Genomic DNA, 15,138 nt, shown 5'->3' on the forward strand with positions numbered 1-15,138 from the left:
GTTAACCCAAGATTTTATTTTAGGAGTTTAACTAAATACCTATTCAAAAAAATATAGACTTCGGGCAATGGAACCTGAAGTGCTATAATGCTAACTTTAGGGTTTTGCCTACAAAAATAAGTTATCCCTGCAGAACTCTCAAAATCATTGCATAACAATAATCACTCAATATATATTGTTATGCAAGGGTCATTCATGGTGCGGCATGTTTTTAATACTTGGTGTAACCTCAAAAATGAACAATAACAATAGTACAGGAAGCAAAGTAATAATATTAAAAGTTTGGTTTATTTATTTTTTCTTTACACTTAAAAACAGTTTTATTTCCCACAAATCTGTGTTTTAGTGGTAAATCCAAAAGATTGATCATAGTAATTTATCAATAGTGTTAACATTATACGTGATACTCTCATATTCTGAATGAATCCAAACTCTGAACGATATAAAAACAGATATAACACATCTTTATCATAAGCATGTATGGCAATCATAGCACAGTAATATATGCAGGAAATATAAAAGCATTTATTAAACCTAAGACCTACAGTAAGTCAATAGCTGTTTGATCAATGGCGTTAAGGCACTCAAAGTTGTTTTGAAGTATTTATCCTACTATTACTTTTGGTTGATGGTAAATTGCAGTGTTAAAAGGTAACGCTAACTCCATCTTGTAGCATTTCATTATACATGATGGTATTGTGGGCAAATTGAATCAACTAAAGACATACAAACAGACATAACTACAAGCAGATATGAAGCATACACTGAAATATTCATATAAAACATTGCAGGTATAAAAGTAAAAACCCTTAACAGTGATTTAACTGTGCTTCAGTAGGAATATAACTGTTGTATTTATACTATGCATTATTTATATGCATTTACCAACAGCTGGTAGTGTTTAACGCTGCATCTGCTTTGTCAATGGTTCTAAATGACACTTTATAATGACATGCATAGAAAATACACGCACATGCATTTGAGATTTAACATGTTATGACATATCACAGTGAAGGTCCACGTGTTTACAGAATATGGGTTACAGTTCAGTGTCGTTATATTTCTGGGGGTTGTAGTATCCTTTGCGGGTTTGATCGGCTAACTGACGTCGATAAACTTCCTCGTCGTCATCGCGGTGGTGGGAGCGGCTGTCTGCATGCGGTGGTTTGGAGGCTGAGCTGAAGGATTCTGAATTTGAGCTTGACCTGGGGGGAACAGATTCATTACTAATGAGATGTTCCAAAAAAATTAGGGACTGACACACATTTAACACAACTTACCCGATAGGTTGGGGTCTGTTTTGATTGGGTTTTGGTTTGTGGGGCACCGCGTAAATGTCCGGATGTTTATGAGATATCTCAAGCTGTTATTCAAAGAGAATAGAAAGTTAGTTCAATTTTCAATAAACGGTTCCAATATGAACAATTTAATTGATTTGATCAAAATCAATATTATCGAATGAATGAATAAATGTCCATATATTTCCTTTTATAAAAAGTAAATAAACAGAATTTTGTTTCTTTAGAACAGATTTCCTCTCCAAATTTTTGTTAAATAAAAATATGTTAATACAATTCAGTACATAAACTATGATGTATTGTTTGCAAAGATATTCAACAAGTGCAATATTTTTGTTTACATGCCATTGTAATGTTGACTGGATGGGTAAAATGTGCTTGATTGTCATTTTAATTAGGGGTGTAAATTGGGGAGCTCATCACGATAATCCGATACAATTCGCTTACCCATGGATACCATGTTTCCCAATATTTCAAAAAATTATGTGAAACAATGTCAATTTGATTCAAGGGTACATCAATTGATTTATTGATATCTAGACATCGTTCAACATCAGACACAAAGGGTAACGCTTTACTTGAAGGGGTGTTGTTCATAAGACTGACATGACACCTTCATAATCATGACACAACACGTGCCATGAACATGAAGGAGATTTTATGCAAATTTATGACAACAGTCATAAGTGTCATTTGTTCGATTATGTCATTTTTAATTCAAAGATGACATTGTTTGAAATGTCTTTATTATGACAACTGGACACTTACCAATACATCATAACTTGTCATAAATCTGTCATAAACATGACATAGCAGAATAATGATCAAACTTAAGAAACTACCTAGCTTTATGTCATTTAAATGTCATTAAGGGTTAATACTGTCAATTAATTTTAAATACCTTAACAAAATGCAACAGACATTTAAAAATATTATACTTAACTTTATGTACGTGCACAATACATAAAAAACTGACAACTAACAGAGCGCGTTCTTCCTCACACAGAGGGTTCTAAAATGTTCTGACACAAAACAAAACTTTTAATTAACTAATTTAATGTAATTAACTGTTTTTGCAGAGATATGGACCCAACACTGCATGGCTTAACCCATTATTGTACCATTTTCATTTAATTTTAAGTGAATCGGTCTCATAATGCAATTAAATATAATTGTATAAATTGTATTATTATTATTATTCTTGTTTATTATTTTTGTTATGGTTATTATTTTATTATTTATTATTTCTTAAACACATGGAGAAACATTATGACCTGAAGAATATTCATGACACCATTATAAAACTATTTGACAGAGTATTAACACTTAATGACAAATTATATTTGTATCACTGTAGTTGAGGTCAAGAAAAATATTCATGACGCTGTTATAAAACTATATGACAGAGTTATAACACTTTTGACATTTTTACGACAAATTCAATTTGTATCAAAGTGGTCAGTTACGTTGTCTTGGTAATGTCAAGTTGTCATGACAAGTTATGATGCATTGGTTAATGTCAAGTTGTCTTAAAGACATCTCAAACAATGTCATCTTTGCATTAAAAAGGACATAATTGAACAAATGACACTTGTCAAAAACGTGCATAAAATCTCCTTCATGCTTATGGCACGTGTCATGTCATTTATTTATTTATTTTATTCTTATTCATTCATTTAGCTGACGCTTTTATCCAAAGCGACTTACATTTGCTATATGTCAGAGGTCGCACGCCTCTGGAGCAACTAGGGGTTAAGTGTCTTGATCAGGGACACAATGGTGTATCACAGTGGATTTGAACTCGGGTCTCTCACACCAAAGGCGTGTCTCTTATCCACTGAGCCCATGATTATGAAGGTGTCGTGTCAGTCTTATAAACACCCCTTCAAGTAAAGTGTTACCACACAAAGTTTTGTACATCTGTTTTTCGCTGCTACCACCTTTTTATTGTTGCGTTGCAATCTGATGCACTTGCAGATATATATTGTTAGTAGAGATGCAGCAATATTACAGTTTTCCACCGATAACAATTATTGCCAATTATTGGGACTGATATCTGCGGATACCAATTGTTTGGTGATTATATTAACTACATTCTGAAGATTCAATTTTATTCAAATGCTATTCATTCATATAGTGATCATTAATATTGAACTTTAAACTAGTGATGTTTCTTTACATTTTCTATACACAGAGCTCAAATTCATTGCATTTCCAGTTCTCTTTTAATTTTAATTAAACTATGGTGTGAAAAACAGGGTTTATCGCCCGATACGGGTTATTGGTCGATATATCGGTGCATCTGTAATTGTTATTAAACGGATATATGTGCAATGCTAAAAATGCATAGACGAACATTACATAAACGTGTCAAAATAAAGTAGGGACCTCGTATCAATATTTTACGTGTGGCATCGATAGAATGTATCAGTAAACATTTGATCAGTGCATTAATCCATATCGAAATATTGTAACACCCCTAAATATAATGTTTAAAAACCCAGATGCAGGAATGTGTGTGAGATGGATTCAAATAGGACACAAACCCGTGCTTGTTCAGCCTCCTGTAGCTCAAGCATCCTTTTAGCTCGGGCCAGGTGATCCATCTTCTCAAAGGCCTTCACCTTGCCCATGAACGAGCGGTTTGCTGGGTCATCGGCAGGGTCGTTGGAGGACGTGTCGTCAGCAGGGGCTGACCGCATGTTGAAGCTGGGCTTTAGGGCTACAGGCGGTGGAAGAGGTTTGGTGCTTACAGGCACGTCACTGCTGACTGTACTGCTGGAATGAGAGTCCAATTTTTTAGAGTCTCCAGCACTTGAACTCAACCTGACCTGCGGAGATGGGAATAGTTTGATTTTTAGTTGTTAAGGGGATCACAGAATACTTCAAAGAAAAAAAGAGATAGAAAGGTACAAGGTGCTCGATGGGAATGTAACAGGACTGCTTACTTTAGGGGGTTCTGGCACAAACGATGGCGGTGGACTTGGATCCTGCAGCACTTCTTTGCTTCCTGCTCTCTTAATACGAGCGTGAGGAACTGGCATGGATCTCTGCATGGGTGTAAAAAGAGAAGAAAACAAAACAAAACTGAGTTAACAGTAGAGTCTTGGTTTTGAAACATAAACAGACATGCAATGATGGAGGAATGTAAGAACAGCATTGCATTTTACCTTATAATGGTTACTGAAGAAACAAGATTTTTCAGAAGTTCAATATATGAAACTTTTATAACATGAATTGAAGGATTGCTCTTTTAATCTGGACAAATTGGGAGTCCTATCTGTCCACCACAAATCCACATTAAAGAATTAGTCCATTATTTTTGTTTAAATCTCGATAATTTACTCACCACCATGTCATCCAAAATGTTGATGTCTTTCTTTGTTCAGTCGCGAAGAAATTATGTTTTTTGAAGAAAATATTCCAGATTTTTTTCATTTTAATGGACTTTAATGGACCCCAACACTTAACAGTTTTAATGCAGTTTAAAATTGCAGCTTCAAAGGTCTCTAAATGATCCCAAACGAGGCATAAGGGTCTTATCTAGCGAAACAATTGTCAAATGTGAGTTTCATATATGTAACACCTGACCTTTCCACGTCATTAAACAATTACGTGAGGTCGCGCTGGCTCATCACACAGCTGGAGGAAGACGAGAAGTTGTGGTTTAAAGTGCATATTTTTTATTGTTCTTGCCAAAAATGAAAATCTTTTTGCTAGATAAGACCCTTATGCCTTGTTTGAGATCGTTTAGAGTCCTTTGAAACTCTGTTGAAACTGCAATTTTAAACTGCATTAAAACTGTTAAGTGTTGGGGTCCATTAAAATTAAAAAAATCCTGGAATGTTTTCCTCAAAAAACATAATTTCTTTTCGACTGAACAAAGAAAGACAACAACAATTTGGATGACATGGTGGTGAGTAAATATCTGGATTTTTTTGACTAATCCTTTAACCTAACCATTTTAGTAGTGTGCTAGCTAGATTAGGTGTCTATGCACTGTATGCAGTTTTATGAGTGACCTGTAGGAGTCAGTGCAAAATCTTGATAAGACAACATATTTAGCAGGGACTGTTATGCTACTGTAACTGAATACCAACCAACCTCTAATCCCGGATATGAATCATACAACTGACAGTGATAATGAAAGTTGGATGAATGACAGACCTGATAAAATGATGGTTATGGTTACGGTGGTAAAAGGTGACTAGACCTTATAAAACACATTCTAAGCAATCCTAAAAATGACACACAAGCAAGGAAATGCTTATAGATGATGTAAAGGTGAGCTGACCTCCTCGCTAACAGGCTCAGATGAGCGATGGATGGCAGATGTTGGCTGCGGATCGTCGGCGGGCTCGTCAAGTTCGTTATCCGTATAGGCTCCGCCCTCGTCGGCCGTATCATCATAATCACTGGTCAGACGGCTGTCCATGCTCAGGTAATCCGCTCCCATGGCTGACAGGTATGACATACGGTCGTCATTGAGATCCAGGTCTTCCTCTGATCCATCAAGCTGAAACGGCACAGTTTTCCCTTTAGAATGGCTTCTCGTGACTTTTTCAATTATCTCCTTTGTGTTTAAGATGAACTAATGCTTACTTTGCTCTCACAGACCCAGACAGATTTCTCTTGTTGTTCTCGTATGATGTCCTTCAGACTTCCAAACCAGGCATCATGAGCAGAGTTCAGATCAATCGTAGCTGGACAAAGAAACATGTTTAAAATATAAATAATCACTTATTCAGATGATCTGAATGAATTGAGCTGATTCAAACTGATTTCGATGGACACTTCCCAATACTGGATTTTATAGTTTACATTTACGTATTTTTTGGCAGACACTTTTACACTTTTTGTAAGTTTCTTTTATCCAACCCTTGACTCAGAATTGAGCAAAATTTGGTGTGGCATTTTTTGATGCTGATCAGATTGATAACATTATTGATTTAAGTAATATACTTTTCAAAATACGTTTAAGTCTCATCTTTTTTCACACATGACAATGTTATGCATATATAATTACAGCTAGTGTTGTACGATGTCAGCACCACCTCGTCTTACTCATAGAAATAAAGTATAATTCCTCATAGTTAACAAAATGAACACTTGATCAGACTAACCTGTGAAAAGGTGCTGGCAGGTTTTGCGTAGTTTAACCGCTTGCTCATAAAGCTTGCGTGAACTGCGGGTCGATCCTGGAACTAGACGGTTTCTCATGGTCTTCACTCCCTGCTTGCTATCAGGGTTCATGAAAATGACGATGGGATACCACTGAGTGTAATTCAAGGTGTCAACAGCCTTGGGGGTGACGTCGAGCAGAGCGTGTAGATCCTGAGAATAAGAAGTTTTATCAGATACTAATGTTTTATATTCATTCAATCTTAACTCTATCCCCACCACTGACGTGTTAACTCGTCAATTAAGAGAACACACTTCCCTACCAATCTGTATTTCCGCTATCATTCACCAGGTGGGGCTCTCACCCAACTTATAAAACTCTGTATATGTTTTGATCATCGCTCTGAATCTGATCTCTATCAAAATTCCTTCACAAAAATGAAATTATCTCAGCTTTTTGCTCAAAATTTGGTATTTTTGAAGAAACCTACCCATATTTGAGAGGTGATAAAAGAGAACAAATGAAGTTTTTTTTTAAAGCAGAGGGTCTGTTCTTTCATTTGATATATTGTATGTTTATATATTTAAATAAGAAAATTTTCTGAAAGGAATTAAACTTTTGAGAAAATCATAAAAAATACTGGTGCTGGCTGGCAACTTAAAAAAAAAAAAAAACACGCTGGCGGGGAAAGAGACAATTCCATCATCTATGGCGATACTCATGGCAAGAACCGTTACCCAGAGTAGACCTAGACTGACAAAGAAAGATGCACAATATTATTAAATAATCATCTAATTTGTGTATGGGATATTTACCTGTTCAATAATCTGACGAATAGTGTTGAGCCTGACCACACCTGACGATTTCTCTGTGCCTGCGTCTTTAGGTTCGGTTTCTGTCAGTGCAAACATGCATAAGTTAATACACATGCACACTATGAACGATCACATTTGTAAAAGGAAATTCATACTGGCTATGAACTGCTTACTTGCTAAGACAAACTCATCTGGAAGTTCATTGGCAAGTTTATCGTTGGCAGCATCAGCAATCGGTCCAAAAATTACAACAGGTCGTCTAAACCCAGCTGGTGAGAGAGACAGATAAAAACTAATGAGTTGGGTAAAATGTTAAATGCTAAAACGGTGCACGAAAAATATTTTAAAAGTAAATATTTAAAAATGTATTGCGTTGTTTTACATTACAGATGTTAAAAAATTGCCTTAGAATATTTACAGACAAACTACGTAATGTAGAACATTAAGGAAAAAAATAACACTTTAATATTAAAAAGTACTTAATGTATTTATTATTTTTATTTAATTTAAATATTAAACTATTAAAAAATATTCACCTAATCATAAATATCCCATAAATATGACTACATTTATATAGGTAACATGTTGATTACCTAAAGCAAAATAACATAATAAGCAGGACTTAATGTATTAAAAAGGACTTAATGTATTTATTATTTTTATTTTACTTAAATATAAAATATTCTGATATTAAAAAGTGTTTATTATTTTTATTTGAATTAAATATTCTGCTATTTAAAATGAATGAATGTATTTATTTATTTTATTTTAGTTAAATATTAAAATATTCTGATATTAAAAATTATTTATTATTTTTATTTGATTTAAATATTCTGAAACTATTAAAAAATATTCAACTAATCATAAATATCCCATATTATTTTTATTTGATTTAAATATTCTGAAACTATTAAAAAATATTCAACTAATCATAAATATCCCATAAATATGACTACATTTATATAGGTAACATGTTGATTACCTAAAGCGTAATAACATAATAAGCAGCATGCGCTTTTGCAATGCGTGGTGATGTCACAGACTAAACAAACTGATGATGACATTCGTCAAACACAATTTTCATTAACTATTATTATTGATTATTTAAATAGTTGTCGCAACCCTAATATATATTTTGCATGTACCTTCTCGCAGCACCACTCTTTCATATGCTGGGAAACGTGTAGTGACCGGTGTTGCACTGAGATCCTCTCTGCTTTTGCGAAGATCTTTCTTCTTGGCTGCCCTTTGACCCCTGAGTCTCCAAAAGTCGCCTCTGTCATTGCCTGCCCCTTTCTGCGCATTCTGAACGTTTGCCATCTGTTCAGCCCTAATAGTGTGCAAAAATATCAATTAAAACGAAACATTACACTGAATATCACCTACATCTACACCATCTTACAATCTTCTCACCTGCTTTTGCTGGGTATGATGCCCTTCTCCAACAGCTCGTTGTCTTTGTCGGTGCGGATGGCGAGGTAGTTGCCCAGCTTTCCGTCATAAAGGGTGTCCACTACTTTAAATATCTCTCCTCTTGAGAAGGTCAAGCCCTGAGGGAGCTCTTTCTCATATTCAAAATGAGTTCTAATAAAGAAGTTATCTCCTCTCCCAGACTCCAAGATGTCTTTAAAAACTACGAAACCACAGGAGAGCTTATTAGTAGGAACACTACCTTCTTAAGATACAACACAGATTTGTAAACTTTGTTATTTGACTGAATGGAGGTGTGTTTACCATCAGGTTTGGATTGAGCCAAGATGGTCACATCCTCTCCTTTGGGAATCTCTAGTAAATTCAAAACTGCATCTTCGCGGATCATGCCTCTGAAATCGGTATTGTTCACCTGCAGGACAAAAATGAAAATGCTAATGATATAGTCTGCATGACAAATAAAGAGACATAATACTTAATGTACATATAGTACACTTGAGACTTTGTTTGTACCTTCACGATCTGGTCCCCGGTGCATAGTCCCTCAATCTCCGCTGCACTGCCCTCTTGAATGCCTGCAATAAAAATGCCCACGTCGTTTCCACCAGCCAGACGCAGGCCAACGCTCTCACCCTTCTGGAAGCGCACCATTACAGTATTGAGGCTGTGGAAGAATTTTTATTAGATTCATATGCATGTGATAATTCTCAGGGTCTAAGCACAAGGGTCACATGATCCCTATTTTAGAAACATTCTTCTATATGAATTTAAATTATGCTTACGGCATGTAAGAATTACTCCAATGACAAGATTCTACTTGCAAAAAGCGTTAACTTGTAAACGTTGAATTTTTTGAGCGCGCTAACTTTGCCACCTTACCAATTGGCATCAAATGGCACAAAACCTTAAAATGGCAGCAACTTCAGGAGTAAAATGTAAATTACACTTGTCTTGCAATATATCTGTTTAGTAATCCTTATACTTAACTATTGTCAATGTAGACAACGTATTCATTCAAATTTAATATGAAATAACTAAAGATGGATGTATTTTGGAGCAACAAGTGTTACCATCCTAGTCCATAAACATGAAAAGTGTGGAATGTCATGGACTGCATCTAGTAATTACGACATGGCGTGAATGCAGCAATAGTTTATCAGCAAAAGTTTACCAAGTTTTTATCCTCCTAGAATGGTGGCTGAAATTCAGTTGGCTATTGGAAGTCTTTTTTATTAATAGTCAAGGATTGATTTTTATGTTAACATTTGCACCACTGAAGAAAGAAGTTAATTCAAAGTTCAAAAATAGCTTGAAATCCCCAAATTACAGTAAAAATGTAAGCATTTTGTATCTTAGAATCAATTGTTCATATATATTAAGGTTAAGTTTGATACAAACCCATATATTTCCAGGTCTTCGGGACTGGGTTGCAGCAGGACCTTTGGCAAAGGTTTGGCTTTAACTTTTGGAGCAATATTTACCACTGGTACTGTTTAAAAACACAAAATGAAATGCATAAATCATTGTCATCTATTTGGATTTAACAACAATAATTAATTTATAAATGTAATATTTTTTAGTTTTTAAAGTTTGTGAACACTATTTCCCAAAATTCAGTTCAGTGTGGTGGTATTGTTGGTACCTGGCAGTGGTGATTCACTACGAAGCTCCTCCTCTTCAGGTGGAGGTGGGGGCAGTGACTCTGCTGGTGCTGCTCGGAATGGAGTCGGCATGGCTCCCATTTTAGCCAGTCTATTGGGAGGTTCATCTCTAACAAAAAAAATATATATATATATATATATATATATATATATATATATTTGTTACCTCGTGAACACAGCTTGAATGTCATATCTTTAACAAACAGCATAGTAGGTAGTAACACAAGTACATTTTAAGTTGCATAAATGTAGCTCAGTCGTTTTAATACAGTGTGGCTGTATCAAACTTTTCAACACGTAGCAGCATAGCATGACTTTCCAGTTGAAATAAAATCCTAATAGTTTTCCCTGTGCAGCAACTTGTTTTCTTATTGCAGTTATTTTGCAGCACTTAACAAAATATGTCAATGATAATTAGTTAAGCAACCTTGGTTAACGTTAGTGTAAATTTGTGTGTGTTGGTTTAACACTCATTTTATTTATTGCATTTAATATGATATTGCGACCTTGAACAACTTAAATACAACCCCAAATCAGAAAATGTTGGGACACTGTAGAAATTGTGAGTAAAAAAGGAATGAAATAATTTACAAATCTCATAAACTTAACATATCATATCAACATATCAAATGTAGAAAGTGACACATTTTGAAATGTCATGCCAAATATTGCCTCATTTTGGATTTCATGAGAGCTACACATTACAAAAAAAGTTGGGACAGGTAGCAATAAGAGGCCGAAAAAGTTAAACGTACATATAAGGAACAGCTGGAGGAGGACCAATGTTTAGGAATAAGAATGTTGTCCCATTCTTGTCTAAAACAGGCTTCTAGTTGCTCAACTGTCTTAGGTCTTCTTTGTTGCATCTTCCTCTTTATGATGCACCGAATATTTTCTGTGGGTGACAGATCAGGACTGCAGGCTGGCCATTTCAGTACTCAGATCCTTCTTCTACGCAGTCTAGACATTGTAATCGAATCAGTATGTGGTCTTGCATTGTCATGTTGGAAAATGCAATGTCTTCCCTGAAAGAGACGATGTCTGAATGGGAGCATATGTTGCTCTAAAACTTGGATAAACTTTTCAGCATTGATGGGCCTTTCCAGATGTGTAAGCTGCCCATGCCACACACACTCATGCAACCCCAAACCATCAGAGATGCAGGTTTCTGAACTGAGCGCTAATAACAACTTCGGATGTCCTTGTCGTATTTAGTCCGGATGAAATGGCGTCCCAGTTTTCCAAAAAGAACTTCAAACTTTGATTCGTCTGACCACAGAACAGTTTTCTACTTAACCAAAGTTTACCATTTTAAATGAGCCTTGGCCCAGAGAAAACGCCTGTGCTTCTGGATCATGTTTAGATATGGCTTCTTTTTTGACCTATAGAGTTTTAGCCGGCAACGGTGAATGGCACGGTGGATTGTGTTCACCGACAATGTTTTCTGGAAGTATTCCAGAGCCCATGTTATGAATTCCATTACAGTACCATTCCTGTATGTGATGCAGTGCCGTCTCACGGGCATCCAGTATGGTTTTCCAGCCTTGACCAATTTTTCTCTGAGAAACTATTTTTCGCTGCAGCATTTGGGGAATTGGTGATTCTCTGCCCATCTTGACTTCTGTCAGACACTGCCACTCTGACAGGCTTTTCTATACTCAATCATGTTGCCAATTGACCTAATAAGTTGCAAATTAGTCCATAAGCTGTTTCTTATGTACATTTAAATTTTCTGGCCTGTTATTGCTACCTGTCCCAATTTTTTTTGGAATGTGTAGCTCTCATAAAATCCAAAATGAGTCAATATTTGGCATGACATTTCAAAATGTCTCACTTTCAACATTTGATATGTTATTTATATTCTATTGTAAATAAAATATAAGTTTATCAGATAAGTAAATTATTCCATTCCTTTTTTACTCACAATTTCTACAGTGTCCCAACTTTTTCTGATTTGGGGTTGTAGTTAGCTTTTCATTGCTAACCTCTGAAAGGCTGTTTACACTTTGTATTAAGATGTGTTTTTGGTCGAGTGGATAAAGACAGCTAAACATGGGTCTAAATGTGCCGTTCGCCCGTATTACCTGTTTTTGTCTTGTAACCTCTCGTTGGAGGAGTGCGAGGACAGGTCAGAGTGATCTCTCCGCCTCTCATCCTGAGGAGAGTACGAGCGGTATGACTCAATCTCTGAGATATCTGCAACACAAATGTACGCAATAGATGTGTTCATCACAATGGAATAACAAGATGGATAATTTGTGTAAGTGGATGACTGTGTCACTTAGAGAGGTGTAAAGGCTGTAAGACTGACTAGGACTGAGGGTGGAGATAAAAACAAATCTGTAAACATGGCATCATCTTAAGAAATATCTATGTACAAACAAAATACACTTAAACTGGAGAAGACGACTTAAACCTTGTTGTTGTTGTCCATAATTCTGCAGCACAAAGACAAACATGTAGTCATGTAAATTTCCTCCCGTTGTGGAAATTCACTTACCATCTATTTCAGAATCACTGTCTACCATGGGTGGGACTCTGACGAGCACCTGACTGCGATCCCTCTGAACCACCAGTTGCAGCTTTCCACGAGACTTCTCTATTATCTTTCCGGCATCGCCGAGGGAAAGGTTCTCTGTGACTGTACCGTTAATCTGAGACAGGAAAACTAGTGTTAATAATTTACATTCTATAGCACAGCTGACTGAAATAAAACATTTCAAAGATTTGAGATTAACATAACATTTAAATTTTTTTTAATTAGTTTTAGACATACTTTCAGAATAACGTCACCCTGATGTAGTTTCCCCTCTTTAGATGCCAGGCCGGTGCTTGTCATCTCTTTGATAAACAACTGACTGCCAAGTCGAAGGCCATATTCTGGATAAATACAATAAAACAGAACGTTAGAGGTTGGGCTATTGGTTGAAAGTTTTTTAAAGGGGCCATGGCACAAGACTTTTTTAAGATTTAAAATAAATCTTTGGTGTCCCCAGAGCACATGTGTGACGTTTTAGCTAAAAAAAAAAACATATAAATAACTTATTATAACATGTTAAAATTGCCCCTTTGTAGGTGTGTGCCAAAATGTGCCGTTTTGGGTGTGTCCTTTAAAATGCAAATGAGCGGATGAAGTGCTGATCGCAATGATGGTGGTTTGTTGCAATTGAAACTCACTTGTGCTGTGAATTATTTTCTCTCTCTCTTTTTCTCTGCACTAAATGGCAGTGCTGTGATTGGATAGTGCAGATTAAGGGGTGGTCTTTTTATAATTAGAGCTCCTTATGACATCATAAGGAGAGACAAATTTCAACGACCTATTTTTTCATGTGCTTACAGAGAATGGTTTACCAAAACTAAGTCACTGGGTTGATCTTTTTCACATTTTCTAGGTTGATAGAAGCACTGAGGACCCATTTATAGCACTTAAACATGGAAAAAGTCAGATTTTCATGCCATGGCCCCTTTAAATAAAAAACAGCACAAGGTGTCATGCATCTACCATCAGTGGGTCGGTTCTTTAGAAGAGTAACATTGAGGGGCTTATCCAAAGGTTCAAGCCGCTGTGGTGGGGAGGGTGAGCGGTCCAATCGGTCTCTACTGTTACTTCTCCTGACTGCGTTGTCTTGGCGAGGATCGTATTTCTTGCGGTCGTCTCCTTCGGCCAAATTCTCTCTGCTGTAACGTGAAGCTGGTACTGGCCTGTACTGTGTATCTGGACTGTGCGTTCTGTTCAGTGTCCGATCGCTGCGGTATCGCCTGTCTGGACTCCGATCTCTGTCCAGATTGTGTTCACTACGATAGCGTCGATCAGGACTGTAGTTGCGGTCCAGTGTCCGATCGCTTCGGAAACGAGGCTCCGGACTGTGGTCACGATCGAGGGCGTGCTCACTTCGATAAGGTCGTTCTGGGCTACGTTCACGGTCGAGCATCCGTCCACGGCTGCCGTCTCGCCGGTACTGTCTATCGGGGCTCATGCCTCGGTCCAGGGTCCTCCCTCGACCGCGTTCATAGTCACGGTCGTGTACGTCTGCATAGCCACCTCGCTCTCGTTCTAGACTGGCATCGCGATCGGGGTAGCTACGTCCACTGTAAACGCTGTGGCGGTCCTGGTCGTAGTCATAATCGTCATTGTAGTCGCCGCTGAAGACGCGGTCGTCCGGTGATGGGGCTCGTTTGAGAAGACCGGCTGGGATTTTTCTAGCCCTCTTAACTGTCTGAATAAGAGGACATAAAGATGGCATTTAAAACTCAATATTTCAGGTCTCAAATTCAACTACACATGATGAGCTCAGATGCAAAAGCCACTAAATGTCACCTTGGTCAAAAATAAGATAATGATATTAAATTAATGCTCTTGACACGTATTATATGCCCATATATAGAATTGTGTCGCTTCAAATATGATTACTCCCATCCTCAGGCTATTCAGAAATACCAGTTTGATGGCAGAGTCTTGAAAAAATGCTAATTTACAAGAAAAAACGTCACTTAGAGGGTTTTGCATCTCAGCTCTTCAAATGTAACTCCCAGTTCAGTTATAAAGTTTTGTTTAATCATCAAATGATCTTTAAAAAATGTTTTAAGTGTAAATTTTGTAATTTCGTTATTACTTATAGTACTGACTATATTTATTCTATAATTATTATTATATTCAACTACCTTTCTACTCCAACTACCGCCACTGGTTAAGCCAGTGGTTCTCAAACCTTCGTTGTACACCTCCCCTTGTGTAGGGTGCACCCAAACAGAACATTCATGATATAAAACAATCTCAAACGTAGAATTTATATTAAACAAAACATTAAATT

The 15,138-nt window shown here is 36.6% G+C and overlaps 1 protein-coding gene across 3 annotated transcripts in view; it reads right to left on the minus strand.

Moving 5' to 3' along the window:
- Positions 1 to 269: 269 nt before the first annotated feature.
- The window catches only part of tjp2a (tight junction protein 2a (zona occludens 2)), a 41,813-nt gene continuing 26,944 nt past the window's right edge, over positions 270 to 15,138 (minus strand). For all 3 annotated transcript variants that reach the window (XM_065290240.2, XM_065290241.2, XM_065290239.2), the window contains 19 exons: positions 13,830 to 14,544; positions 13,104 to 13,207; positions 12,828 to 12,981; positions 12,412 to 12,523; positions 10,309 to 10,436; positions 10,065 to 10,155; positions 9,180 to 9,330; positions 8,970 to 9,078; positions 8,649 to 8,868; positions 8,381 to 8,565; positions 7,409 to 7,504; positions 7,236 to 7,315; positions 6,422 to 6,632; positions 5,901 to 6,001; positions 5,593 to 5,814; positions 4,247 to 4,348; positions 3,845 to 4,129; positions 1,281 to 1,363; positions 270 to 1,205 (listed from right to left, as the gene is read on the minus strand). In XM_065290240.2, the coding sequence (XP_065146312.1) occupies positions 1,040 to 1,205; positions 1,281 to 1,363; positions 3,845 to 4,129; positions 4,247 to 4,348; positions 5,593 to 5,814; positions 5,901 to 6,001; positions 6,422 to 6,632; positions 7,236 to 7,315; positions 7,409 to 7,504; positions 8,381 to 8,565; positions 8,649 to 8,868; positions 8,970 to 9,078; positions 9,180 to 9,330; positions 10,065 to 10,155; positions 10,309 to 10,436; positions 12,412 to 12,523; positions 12,828 to 12,981; positions 13,104 to 13,207; positions 13,830 to 14,544 (3,315 nt within the window). In that variant the 3' untranslated portion in view covers positions 270 to 1,039. The remainder of the gene's footprint in view (positions 1,206 to 1,280; positions 1,364 to 3,844; positions 4,130 to 4,246; positions 4,349 to 5,592; positions 5,815 to 5,900; positions 6,002 to 6,421; positions 6,633 to 7,235; positions 7,316 to 7,408; positions 7,505 to 8,380; positions 8,566 to 8,648; positions 8,869 to 8,969; positions 9,079 to 9,179; positions 9,331 to 10,064; positions 10,156 to 10,308; positions 10,437 to 12,411; positions 12,524 to 12,827; positions 12,982 to 13,103; positions 13,208 to 13,829; positions 14,545 to 15,138) is intronic.

The sequence above is a fragment of the Paramisgurnus dabryanus genome, chromosome 10 (assembly GCF_030506205.2).
Source record: "Paramisgurnus dabryanus chromosome 10, PD_genome_1.1, whole genome shotgun sequence".
Classification (NCBI taxonomy): domain Eukaryota; kingdom Metazoa; phylum Chordata; class Actinopteri; order Cypriniformes; family Cobitidae; genus Paramisgurnus; species Paramisgurnus dabryanus.